This window comes from Gopherus evgoodei, chromosome 2, assembly GCF_007399415.2.
Source record: "Gopherus evgoodei ecotype Sinaloan lineage chromosome 2, rGopEvg1_v1.p, whole genome shotgun sequence".
NCBI classification, from domain to species: Eukaryota; Metazoa; Chordata; order Testudines; family Testudinidae; genus Gopherus; species Gopherus evgoodei.
In genome coordinates this window covers 237,115,019-237,128,990 of record NC_044323.1, presented here as the reverse complement: position 1 = coordinate 237,128,990, position 13,972 = coordinate 237,115,019, and the positions used below count along the sequence as shown (strand labels likewise).

The 13,972-nt window shown below is 40.2% G+C and overlaps 1 protein-coding gene across 3 annotated transcripts in view; it reads right to left on the bottom strand.

The window, feature by feature from the left end:
* Window positions 1-13,972, bottom strand: part of SULF1 (sulfatase 1) — a 175,083-nt gene that overhangs the window by 49,521 nt on the left and 111,590 nt on the right. For all 3 annotated transcript variants that reach the window (XM_030553246.1, XM_030553245.1, XM_030553247.1), the window contains 5 exons: window positions 9,427-9,577; window positions 7,307-7,482; window positions 6,487-6,615; window positions 6,161-6,217; window positions 4,963-5,092 (listed from right to left, as the gene is read on the bottom strand). In XM_030553246.1, coding sequence (XP_030409106.1) covers window positions 4,963-5,092; window positions 6,161-6,217; window positions 6,487-6,615; window positions 7,307-7,482; window positions 9,427-9,577 — 643 coding nt within the window. The remainder of the gene's footprint in view (window positions 1-4,962; window positions 5,093-6,160; window positions 6,218-6,486; window positions 6,616-7,306; window positions 7,483-9,426; window positions 9,578-13,972) is intronic.

Below are 13,972 nucleotides of genomic sequence, written 5' to 3'. Positions count from 1 at the left end.
TCAAAAAGGGGAACTACACAAAAATGAGGAAGCTAGTTATAAGGGGGGCCGGAACAGTATGTATAGTGGGGATACTGAGAGCCATTGAACCAAACTGTAAACCCAATATATAATGGAAAGCACTTCAAGCCAGGCAGTGGGCTGCACAGAACCCCTAGTTCTGGCACTTACGTATTATATAGAAATTAAAAGGAACAGTCACAAAAGTGAAATGCCAGCAAGCTTCATGAAAACTATTTAAAAACACCATAACAGAGGGTCAAACTAAATGTATATCCCAAATACAAAAAAACCAAAAACCAAACCTGTAAAGGGACCAAAAAATGCCAATGTGGCTAAACAGCAGAGTAAAAGAGGCTGTTAGAGACAAAAAGGCATCCTTTAAAAATTGGAAGTCAAATCCTACTGAGGAAAATAGAAAGGAGCATACACTCTGGCAAGTAAAGTGCAGAAGTATAATTAGACAGGCCAAAAATGAATTTGACAAGCACGAAGCAAAAGATACAAAAACCAACAGCAATTTTTTTTTAATTATGTCAGAAGCATGAAGCCTCCCAACAGTCAGTGGTGCCACTGGATGATCACTCAGAGAAGACAAGGCTGTTGCAATGAAGCTAAGTGAATTCTTTGCATTGGTCTTCACTGCAGAGGATGTGATGGAGGTTCCCACATCTGAGCCATTCTTTTTAGGTGACAAATCTGAGAAACCATCCCAAATAGAGGTGTCAGTAGATAAGGTTTTGGAATAAATTGATTAATAATAATAATGTCGCCAGAACCAGCTATTCACCCAAGAGGTCTGCAGAAATTCAAATATGAAATTGCGGAACTACTAACTGTGACCTATTGGTTAAACCAACCTCTATACCAGATGACAGCTAATGAAATGCCAATTTTTCAAAGAAAGGTTCCAGAAGTGATGTTGGTAATTACAGGCGATAAGCCTAACTTCAGCAGCAGGAAAATAGTATGGAGCAGAATTATCTGAGACATACATGAACATGATATGTTAGGGAAGAGTCAACATGTTTTTTGTAAAGGGAAATCATACCTTATCAATCTAATAGAATTCTTTGAGAGAATCAAAAAGCATGAGGACAGGGGTCATACAGTTGACATAGTGTACTTGGACTTTTAGAAAGCCTTTGACAAGGTCCCTCACCAAAGGCTCTTAAGCAAAGTAAGCAGTCATGGCATAAGAGGGAACATCTTCTTATGGATCAATACCTGGTTAAAAAGCAGGAAACAAAGAGCAGAAATGAATGGTTAGTTTTCAGAATGGAGAGAGGTAAATATCAGGGCCCCCAAGGCTCTGGGCTGGAATCTGTGCTGTTCAACATATTCCTAAATTATCTGGAAAAGTGTGTAAACAGTGAGGTGGCAAAGTTTGAAGACAATACTATATTACCAAAGATAGTTAAATACAAAGCAGACTGTGAAGAGTTACAAAGGAATCTCATAAAACTGGGTGACTTGTCAGCAAAGTGGCAGATAAAATTCAATGTTCATAAATGTAAATAAATGCACACTGGAAAAAATAATCCCAAATATACATGCAAAATGATGGGATATGACAGAGCTCTATAATATGAATGGTGTGGAGAAAATGACTAGGGAATTGTTATTTACCCCTTCACAGGGGTTTCTAAGTGAAATTAATAGGCAGCAGGTTTAAAACAAACATAAGGAACATAAAAAAGTACTTCTTTACACAACGCACAGTCAACTAGTTGCCAGGGAATGTTCTGAAGGCTAAAAGTATAACTGTATTCACAAAAGTATTAGTACATACATGGGGGATAGGTCCCTCAATGGCTATTAGCCCAGATGTTTAGGGATGCAACCCCATGCTTGAGGTGTCTCTAAACTTCTGGCTGCCAGAAGCTGTGACTGGATGATAGGAGATGGATCATTTGATAAATTCCCTTGTTCTGTTTATTCCATCCGAAGCATCTGGCACTGGCTCCTGATGGACGACAGGATATTGGGCTAGACGGAGCATTGGTCTGACTCAGTACAGCCATTCTTGTGTTCTTATGCAATTACTGTAGTAAAATAGTCATAGGAAATATTCATCACTGATGGAAAGAAAACTTCAAGCCACTACAATGAAAAAAAACCCTGTAGTTATAATCGATGCTCATTTAACTGGGTTCAGCTCCACTATAGTCATTGGGTTACACCCAATTAAGCCAGAGACAAATTTAGCTCATAAACTATATAAAGAGGAAATATATGGGCTCAGATTCTCTGTAGCGTCTAGCTTCTGGTGGGTACAGCAGATATGGGGGCTTTCAGGGAGCCAGGTAATGCACTCAGATTCTCTGGATGTTTCTATCATGGCAATACCTCAAAGAACCATCCACCAGCTGGGTACAGCAGGAGAACAGCACATTCTTCTCATGCCACCTTTCTGCCCCCTATGTTTGGTTTCCTCAACTGCTAGAACAGGGCCTCATCCTCCCTGACTGAACTAACCTCGTTATTTCTAGCTTGCCTGCCAAGGGTATATACCTGCCCCTGAAAATTTCCACTACATGCATCCAACGAAGTGGGTATTCACCCACGAAAGCTCATGCTCCAAAACGTCTGTTAGTCTGTAAGGTGCCACAGGACTCTTTGATGCTTTTAAGTCAAAGAAAAACCAGCATCTGAACATCTCAAACTGTGAAGGAGAGGAGAAAGGGTCTGAAATCCAACTAGACAGATATAGTAAATATGTGCAAAATTCGGAAATTATGCACCCTTGTGGTCAGTCATGCATGTAACTGGCTGTGTGTAAGTGACCACATCCAATTTGTGTGTACTTACCATTTGGATACGTGTTAGAATATGCTCTTAATTACACGTACCTAACTTTGAAAACCAGCCACTTTTTGCTGCAAGCAGAACTACTGTTAAGAAATGCATTTAGTATTTCATCCTGGTTCTTCTTGTTCTATATATGCAATATGGACAGGTTAACTCTACTGTGGAGACCTGGGACCAAATTTGTCCCTGGTATTACTACACAGATGTCAACTGAGTTACCACAGGAATGATTTGGCTCATTAACTTTAGCTTAGGTAGTGGGTTCCTGAAGGCTGTAGAAATGTCATGGCTAATGTTAGCCTACTATTTATTTGTGCTGATATCCTTAACAATGTAAACCAATCATTAGGACTGAAAGTTTGTCCCTGATTTTTTTCTAAACATCTTTGGTTACAAAAGGACCCTCATATAGCAGCTCTGGGCTGGCTTCTGGGCTCCATGAACCCATGGCTAACAAGTCCTTGCTTATTCAAAGGAGCCCAAAGCAATCACAGCTGTGAGAGGCAGCATTACATGCCATTGCTACTGCAAGCTCCCTTCTAGCCTAGTGCCTGCAACCAATGAGATATCAGATCAAAAGAAGGGCAGCTGGATGGCTTACGCCAGTGGATTAGGGATAGGACTGAGAGCAACGGATCCTAATGTTGCAGTTCTGACATTGATCAACTCACTTAGTCTTACCTTTTCCACATGTGCATTACAAAAGTTATGACAAAATCATAGTTTGGCATAAGATGTAACAAGCACAAGAAATAACTGCAAGGAAAATAGTTTGGTATTTTAAAATTCAACACTTTAGTACCCAAAGGTCTAAATGAGACCATTGATCTCCCCGTTTTTGTAGAAATATTCAGCTTGCCCCCACCTGTTTTAATCGCTGTTTGCAATGGCAATAGTTTGACACTTGAAAACTTTGCCCTTCAATGAGACTGATATATTGTGTATATCCTTTCAAAAGTGGCTGTATTTTATAAGCATAGGTGAGGTGAAAACTGTGGCAACGGACTCTCTTGATGGTTTGCCAGTCAAAACACATTCCAGACCAATCTGGGATTAACTGAGACGTACTGTAACAGTGTGTTTCAATGAATGGCAAGAATAAAGGCATGAGTGGATTATTTGTCAGTGTATGAACTATGGTGCGTGCCATCCTGTTTGTTTTACAGAACTCCATCTGCTTTGGATAAAGAACCACAGGTGGCTACAGACTGAAACTGGAAATTAAGCACAGCAGCGCTTCGTATTCTCATTCAAAACAATCTGCTAATATTGCTTAATTAGCGAGAATGTTATAACTGGGCTTCTGAGGGAAACATACAAATGTATTTTCAATGTTCATTATTAATAGGGAATATTCTTGTAAAACTCCATTCAATACATTCCGAATTCTACACATCACAAGAGACACCCCTCTTCCATATCATCCATATCATCACTAAATATATTGCGCTAATTCAGAATCAATTAAATATTTTGGGCTTCATAGTTTTTTAATTCCTTAACCCAGCTCCCATTTTTTTAAACACTAGTGAACGGCTGCTGGTGCAAGTGTACTATTTGACACCTAGCTACCTGCTCCATCTAGCAAAAGTTTCCGCTTTACAAATGTTTATGATAGGTACTTGCACCAGCTGCTGATGTTGCCTTCACTCTACTAGAATGTGTCAATACCATAGCTGGTGGGGCTATATTAGCCAACTGGTAGTATAAATGAATGCACAAAGGATAAAATCCTTTGAGTAGACAATGATCTGTCCTTAGGTCTGTCCAAAATTGCAATAAACAACTGAGAAGAAGACCTAAAAGACTTAGTATGCTCCAGATAGAAAGCTAGAGCTCTTATCATTTCACCAAATGTAGTCTCTCCTCATCTCTATGAGCCTGAAGTTTCAGAAAGGAAATTGGTATGTAGATTGCCTGGCTAACATGAAACCTTAAGATGAACCTTATGCCTATGGAAAACTGTATAGGCAGGGTTTGATACTAGGGCTTTTAACTCTCCCATCCTTCTGGCAAGGTAATGACCACTAGAATTGCTACCTTAATAAAGAAGTGCGGCAGAGAACAAACCTCATGCAATATGTCACCACATCATTCCCAGAAATACATTCCATTAGGGCATATACAGTTCTGGAATCATTTGTTACTCACCTGTCCTGGTTGCTCACAAGCTGTCTGGTATCTTGCTTGCTGGCATAATTCTTTTACTCTCTCATATTTTGGTAAATGGTTAGACTGTTGAGCATTTTTGTTGGGTTCTTCCTTCTTGCGCAGAAATTTGCTTTCAAAAGGGAAAAAAGAGTTAAAATTTTTGCAGGCAATGCACTCAAACATTGAAGGGGATACATTTCATTTAAAAAGCAATGATATTCAAGATTTAGCATCTGGTGGCCATCTTCTATGACAGTGGTTCTCAAACTGTGGGTCGCGACCCTGTTTTAATGGGGTTGCCAGGACTGGTGTTAGACTTCAGCCCTGGGTGGTAGGGTTCAGTTTACAGGGGCTTTGGCCCCCCTGTCCAGGGTGGAAGGCTTTGGGCAGGCTCAGGCTTCGGGCCCCTATCCGGGGGTTGTGTGGTAATTTTTATTGTCAGAAGGGCGACGCGGTACAATGAAGTTTGAGAACCTCTGTTCTAAGTTAAAAACATTCATGTGCTTGTGAGATATAGCAACAGGAGCTTTTGCAATAAAGGAATGGTCCAAGTGACATACTGGAAACCTACATCAGCAGTCATTGCTTCTCTTTAGGAATTATTAGTGTAGTCATACCCACAAGTTTATTTTCACAGACTGCCACATCATAAGTGCCATAAAAAGAATTATTGTAATACTTCTACTCAGAGAATTTTCACAGTAATAAAGGGCAAGGCAATGTAAATGATAAATTGTGTGAGAAAATGTTGAATAGCTATATTTATGAATCTCATTTACATATGGACCTGTCTTTTACCTAAATCAAAAGGAGGAGGATTCCTAACTGAGGTGAAAACTATAAAATTATATGATAGAAGAATGTTGCATCATCACATCAACAGCAGAACTTGGAGAAGAGTGATGGAATGGGGAGGAAAAATCAGCCAGGTGACCAAGTGAATGGCCGTGGGTCTGAGGTTAAAGAACAAATCTAGACAAGTGGAAGGGATGGCCCAGTAAAGTTGCTGTGGAAAGCACCCACTCAAATCTCTTATGAAACCGCCTAAGAAAAAGAGACTCCGGTTGCACAGCTTGCACTGGGGGACAAAGAAACCCTGTCAGTGTACTTGCAGACTTTATAGCCTAGCTGACCACTAAAAAGAGAAGAGAGCAAGCACAGGCAAGTTTCCCAAAACGTTCTCAGCTTTAATAATTACCCTCTTTCCACTAGAAATGTATCACGCCAAATTTTGGTCTTCTTGTTTGTTCGAAACCTGAAAGCAAAATAATATTTACTGCTGGCATCTGTGACTGTTTTTGAACAGTAGCGTCAATGTTAACAATTTATTTGTTTTTAAATGACCTCTTGGCTCATGTATACGTGCAATTTTATAAATGTGCTATTTAAAACAGTTTTGAAATGTGAAAGCTGTGGTCATTGGGCTTGACACAGCTTATTTTGCCACAACTTCTTTTCCATTCAGCTGTTGATTTACTCAGGTGTTTGCTGCTGAATTGACTTTGAGAAATGGCAGTGACCCACCTGTTTCCTGGCTTTTCGAGGTCCAGAAGTTTTAAGACAGACTTGCCATCCATATCTGGAGGCGTGTCAAGTCCTGCAATATCCAGAACCGTTGGAGCAAGGTCAATATTCAGCACTATCTGAGGCACTCTGCAAATTAATAGAAAAGGTCAGAATTGTATCATGTGTAGGGTGATTAGATGTCCTGTTTTTGGGGACTTTTTCTTATATAGGTGTCTATTACCATCCCACCCCCTGTCCCGTTTTTTCACAGTTGCTATCTGGTTACCCTAATCTTGTGTAAGATATATAACCTTTCACATTCTTTCAGAATTAGAATAATAATAAATGTGTATGAGTTCTTTGAAGATGAAAAGCTCTATATAAGTGCTAAGTGCAGAAGTTCCCCCTAGAGGGCTGTGACTTTGAGAATGACAGACCAGTATCATTGGATACTGTCATAAAGGGCATATGAGCAAGGTATGGTTAAATAAGGAGTTGAAACAGGCATGTTATTCCTCCCATTCACTCATAATAAATCCATTCTGCTAAGACAGAAGAGGAATAATAGATATCCTCATTTTAACCTAACTGCTTTTTTAAAATAAAGGACAAAACCTAACTATCCAGGGCTATAAATAATACAATTTTCTATTACATATTTTAACTAATTTAAAACACACAGAAAGACAGACATGCTTTTGTCCTTCTAAGGCAGCGTCCTGCATTAAGAGAGTATTCCTTATGAAAGGAAACTGGACACTTAGAGTGACCATCAGATGTGCTTAGAAACATTTCAAATGAGGTACAGCAGCTGTGCTGCAGACACAGGAGAACGTACACTGATCCCGGCTCTACACTTGGCCCACGAATAAAGAAAGGAACTCGAATATCAAAGTCATATGGCATTGACTTTCCCTTGACCAGTCCAAACTGCCCAATATGGTAACCATGGTCAGCAGTGTAAATGATGTAGGTATTCTCCAGTTCTCCCGTCTCTACAAGCATATGGTATAACTGAAATATAGCATAGGAAAAACTCAAAATCAAATATTGCAAAACATTTTTTACATAATCATAGTTTTTCTCATTTAAACCTGTCGGGCCAAATGTAACATTGGGGAAACTATTGAAAGTAACAGTTATGCCAAGGATGAATTTGGCACATCATGCCCTTAGCATGCTGTAGAAAACTGAACAAAATGTTGTTTTGCGACTCACCCACTAGGTCTACATCTTGACATATGAGAGTTTGTTTCAGGGGGAATTTCAGAAAGTTTACTTTGGCAATTTATGGTGCTATTTGACTTGTGTCACCACTACCCACAAATCTCTATATAATCATTGTAATACACTGCTTGGTGAGTTACTAGCTCTACAACGGATGCATTCTTGGTCTTGCTCGAACATGTTGTTAGTTTGTAAGCGTCTCCTCCCCTTCAGTTAGGGGCTTAGAAACAGGCGGTACATTTTATTGCTACTAAATGTTAAGGGAGTCCCTCTTTTAGCACCAGTGGAAAGGCCTTTGGTCATGGAGAGGGGTTTCGGAACAAAAGATCAACAATTCTATTCCTAACACCTCATGTGCCATATTATATGTAGTTAGCTGTTCCCTGTATTATCTATATGCTCACAAACACTAACAGTTTAACACCTGATTTTTGGTTCATAATTCAGTGAACCCAGATGCACAGAACTTAGTTGAAGGATGAACTGTGAAGGGAATAGGGTGGAGCACAGCTAATGTCTGAGTGTATGTACATAGGTGCCACAGCCCTCTACAGATGAGAAACTTGAATATTTCTTTATATATTTGCTCTATTGGCTGACAGTGAGAAACTGATCCTTTAGCTTACTGGACACATGTTAATTTTTCCCCTTTAAAAAGCCACTTATTCTACTACCAGTTAAAAAAGTGGACAACAAAACAGCTGTGTAGCATTACCAGTCAGAGAATTTGTAGTAACTCGTATTTTCACAGATAGATTTGGATTCCCTATCACCGGGGTTGCCAGGCATCCGGTTTTGACTGGAATGCCCAGTCGAAAAGGGACCCTGGCGGCTCTGGTTGGTACTGCCAACTGGGCCATTAAAAGTCCGGTCTGCGGCACAGCAGGGGTCTGGGGCTAAGGCAGGCTCCCCACCTGCCCTGGGTCTGTGCTGCCTCTGAAAGCAGCTGCCAGGTCCCTGTGGCCCCTAAGCACTGGGGAGGCCAGGGACTAGGTGGCTCCGTGTGCTGCCCCACCCTCAGTGCTGGCTCTGCAGCTTCCACTGGCTGGGAGCCATGACCAATGGGAACTGCAGGGGGCAGCACCTGCAGGCATGAAGGCAGCGTGCATCATGCAGAGTCACCTGGCTGCCCATGAGCAGAAGCCGCAAGGACCTGGAAGCCACTTCCTTGGAGCTGCGGTAAGTACCGATGGGACCCCACACCCCAACCTCCTGCCCCAGGATGGAGCCCTCTCCCACACCTCAAACTCCTCATCCCTGGGCCCACCCCAGAGCTCACACCCCCAGCTGGAGCCCTCACCTCCTCCGCACCCCAACACCCATGGCAAGCTCGGAGCCTCCTCCTGCACCCCAAACCCCTCATCCCCGGCCCCGCCCCAGAGCCCATACCCCCTCCCGCACTCCAAACCCCTCATCCCCAGCCCAGAACCCCTTCCTGCACCCCAAACTCCTCAGCCCCAGCCTAAAGCCTGCACCCCTACCCCAGAGGTTGGATGGGGCAGGGGTGTTCCGTTTTGTTTGATTAAAAAGTTGGCAACCCTACCTATCACTTTAGGAATATAAACATGATTTTCTTCTCACTTACATGGGGTAAATCACAAATGATTCTAATGAAGTCAATAGAATTCACCAGCATAAGGTAAGTGGAAATGAGAGAAGAATCAGACTTAGTATACAAGTTACAAAACTGCATAATAAAACAATTTATCCTTGACATTTTCAGCTGCTCACCCTTTCCATGGATTCATCAACTGACATCAATGTCTGAAGCCTTTTGCGCTGTAAGACATTTGTAAATTCCATGTGGATAGGCAGCATAGGCCCAGTGTACTGCATGATCCAGTGTTTATCCATGTTTGGTGCATAGTTATAGCTTGGAGTTCTGCAAAAAGAAAGGAGGGAGTTTGCAGAATTTCACACAATATCACAGAAATTACAGGAAAAAAAGGAAGTGATCAGTGATCCATCTAATCCGTACCCTGTTTCTGACAGTAAATAAGCAACAATCCTTTAGAGCATGGTGGAAAGAAGGAAGGCTGCAGCGGACAGTTATAAAATAACCTGCCTTTAGAGAGACATTTCTTTCTAATACCCATCAGTTAGTGTTTGTTTTATGCCCAAAGCATAAGCGTTTACTATCCCTTTAAATCTATATCTATATCTATATCTATATATATAAATATATTACATACACACACACACAGAGAAGTGTGTATGTGTGTCTGTGCGTTCTCATTTATAACAACCATAGGTAAAATCCCTTAAGTAATTTAGGAGCTTAATCATATTTTCAAAAGTGGGTTAGGAACCTAAATCCCACTGACTTTCAATGAAAAGTAGGCTCCTAAGTCACTTTTGAAAATGAGTTACATTTGAAAATGTTATCTCATTTCTCTAATTTGATCTCATTTTACTTCTTATGAGTCATTTGTTCACAATACACACTCAGAGTTGCGTTTAATTGAGCAGGGTCACAAGTTCTGTTCTGCAGTGGGCCAGGACTAGTTTAGCCATATTTGTAGGAAAGAGGAGGATTAGCACAGCTGTGTGTGGTAGCTTGCACAAAGCCAAATTCTAACATGTACCTGGAGTTGTCTCTTACTTCCATGACCTGTAAAAGTCTAACATCTTTAAAAAGGTTCATATCAAAATGATAAAAAACCCATGTAATCAGACACCTTCACATTGCACAAGCCAAAAGGTAAAGTCAGCAAACTACAGGATGAAATTCAGAGCTCAAAGAGGATTATTCTTCCAGTACTGTATTATTAAGGGAGGTTGCAAGTGTGCCTCACATGAAGAATTTATCCCTAAATTAATCCACTTACAATTAAGCTCACAACAAAGATATTTTCCCACTGGGACAGGGACACATTAACTTTTCTTGCTTCATTAGAATAGCAGCAACTGTGTCATCAGCATTTAGTTTTTGATGTCCCCCAAAGAACTGGAGTGCTGATTTGTTTCATCAACTCACCACCATTGTCAAATAAAGGCATGTTCAGCACAAGTGCACATGCTTTGACTTCTATGCTAACCAGTATGGTAGATTTATTTGCAATTATTATCTATAATGAAAAAAAATATGTATTTATGTATGGGCTAAATCCTGCAGGGATATAATCTTTGTGTTTGTCTCTAAAGTATCATACACGCCTATAGCAATATATAGGTGAGCTGTAGCATCAATACAATAAGACTCATAAGAAGATTCTAGCATGGAATCTAAATAATTATCTTGGTCAAATCCCACACTACAGAATCAAAAGCATGACTTCTCAAAGTTCCTACAAATGTCAAGAAACAGAAACTGTTTGGTGGGTGATGGCATGTGAAATTTAAAAGTGTAAGAGGGAAATCACAGAAATACAAATATTCCATCTGAAATAAACCACTGTTAAGGAATGTATGAAAAAAATTAACCATGCAATATCCAGTGTGTCAGAGCAGCTCATTAGTCCCATCAGACTTATTTTATATACAACAAACTCATCTGCTTCCTCAAAACTAAAAACAGAAACAAAACAAAATCCATGCACAAGTAATTCTATCAACATGTTAATCACTGCTCCTGATGAGTTCCGTTCCCCTTTCCCTATGCTGATGCAGTCATTTGCAAGACCAGGGCCTTAATTTATATTTTTAAATATTTACCCTTTGTTTTCTTTTCTTTTCACTTTTCCTTATTCTTTATTATTACATTTTATTACATTACATATTTCATTATGTAATCTTGAATCAATCCATCATTAAATTGAAAAAATGCATGTGATGTGAAACCAAATTAATTTTATATCAGTTACACATACTGAATACATATGGACATGTTTTTACTAGTTTAAATATATGAGGAAAATAACTATTACATGTTTAATATAAGTTGGCAGTTTTTTTAAACCATATATTATCCATACAGCACATATGTAAAACATCAGAAAAAAGATTGCATGTGTAGATTTTTCCTCTCTCTCCTTCCATATCTCTACCAATCTGTAAAGAACAACTATTTTTGGCATCACACCAACTCTTTAGCTAGAGATTCAGATAAACGAACCACACTCCCTCCTATCAATTCTGACAGTTTTAGGGAGAAATGACACTGCAACTAAGTTCTTTAAAGAGAGAGAAATACAAATAACTCTCTCTGTACTGCAGACATATATACTGCAGAGAGAGATACATTCATTAGCAGGCATTTTTCACATATTAAATAAAGCATGATGTTAGCGTCTGTTCACGTCAAGTATAATAAATTATATACATATATTTTAAAAATCACACTAGAATGAAAGCCCTGGGCAATTTCCCACACTGCCCAACCAGTGTTCCAGAGCAATTTTGATCTGGAGTGGTCAGAAGATAGTTTAGTCTCCATGACTTGTTTCTTAGTTTCTCTGTGGAATGGATACCAATCTGAAACACTGCATGGTCTAGATAATATTTAGTACTGCCATGAGTGCAGGGTACTGGACTAGATGACTTCTTGAGGTCCCTTCCAGTCCTGTGATTCTATGTAATTTGGGAGCTACCCAAAAGAAGAAGGTGTTTTCTCATGGTCTCTATTATCTTTTTTTAAACATGTCAAATACACCCATCACCCTGTCCCTGGACACATATAGAAGTTAAAATGATTTATTGTTTGTTGATCAGCTATGTATGAGTCCAGACAAGAGTGACCTTGAGATGAGCAACTGCCCAATGTCCCACTCCAAAAGGAAAGCACAGAGCCACTCAAGCATAGCCTCGCCAAGGCCAACAGGCAAGCAAGCAAAACCTCCTTCAGTGGTGTAAAAGATTGTGACAAATCTAAAACAATTAAGATGCCTGACTATTGCCCATTGATCACCAACCAACAAATCCAGTTCAGTCTCCATGCCATAAGCAGGTCAAATGAAAGACTCAAAGGAATCAAAGAAATCAGTGGATTTTAGACACCTGAATTGCTTCACAATAATACTCTCAATAACCTTAGCCAAAAAGGGAAGATTAGAAACATGGCAACTTATGGCAAGACAATGACATTCAAGAAGTTTAAAATGATTAGATCTCAGTTCAACACTGAGGGCTGTAATCAATGATGGCCGACAAAATGGAGGGGATAATAAACTGTTTTTAATTGGCTAATTTAGTATGTGCTCACAAAATATTCCACCCATTGTAGGGCGATGTAAAATGGTGGAGTGCCCTGAGTGGAAACCTAGGGCTACACATGAGTACTCCGGCACATCAGGTAATGTAGTTATAGCCTATGTCACTTTGAACACGAAGCTTTAGTAGATTTCTTGTCTCTTCGTTATGTATATGTTTTCTATCCTTTTAAAATCCTTGTTTAGTGTTTCTCCATCAGCCACCAATATTGCATATTTCACAGAATGCCAATTCTCGTGCTATCCCACAAATTGTCTAGAAGACGAATTCATCTCATTTTGTAACCACCTCCTGTTTCACCCAGAGATTAAAATTACATTTTGAAAGTGTTATTGAAAGGTTTTAACTGTACCACTAATCCCTGGAGCGCTGCTGTTAAAGAGTATCCATTATAATCAGGATGCTTCTGACAGTGGATCTGGGAATAGGAGACTTAAAACCAACCTCAGCAGCTGGCTTACCTTCTTGGCCACACAACAGGCTGTCATTGTACTGCTGACTTAACTGTAGCTTGGAGTCATCTTAACACTCAGCAACAAGCAAATATATTCTTTATGTAATTATGTATTACAATGGAAAAATTCACAAATACAGCAAATACTAGTACAGCACTGCAGACTTAACATCTCTGCTATTTAATAAACCCTATTAGAAACAGCGATCAAAAAAGGACAGTTACCTGTTCCGTAACTGGTGTTCTTTGAGATGTGTTGCTCAGGTGTATTCCACAGTAGGTGTGAGTGCTCGCCACGTGCACCGGTGCTGGAAGTTTTTCCCTTAGCAGTACCCATAGGGGGGAGCACCGCTGCAACCCCTGGAGTGGCACCTCTATATTGCACAATAAGGGGAGCTGCGCACTGCCCCCACCCTCGGTTCCTTCTTGCCAGACAACTCTGACAGAGAGGAAGGAGGTTGGGATGTGGAATACACCTGAGCAACACATCTCGAAGAACTCCAGTTACAGAACAGGTAATTGTCCTTCCTTCTTCGAGTGATTGCTCATGCGTATTTCACAGTAGGTGACTCCAAGCTATGTCTGATGGAGGTGAGTAGGAGTGCTTGGGAGACGATTGCCTAATGTGAAGAAAAGGTGTGGCCAGAGGATCACGTGGCAGTGCTACATATGTCC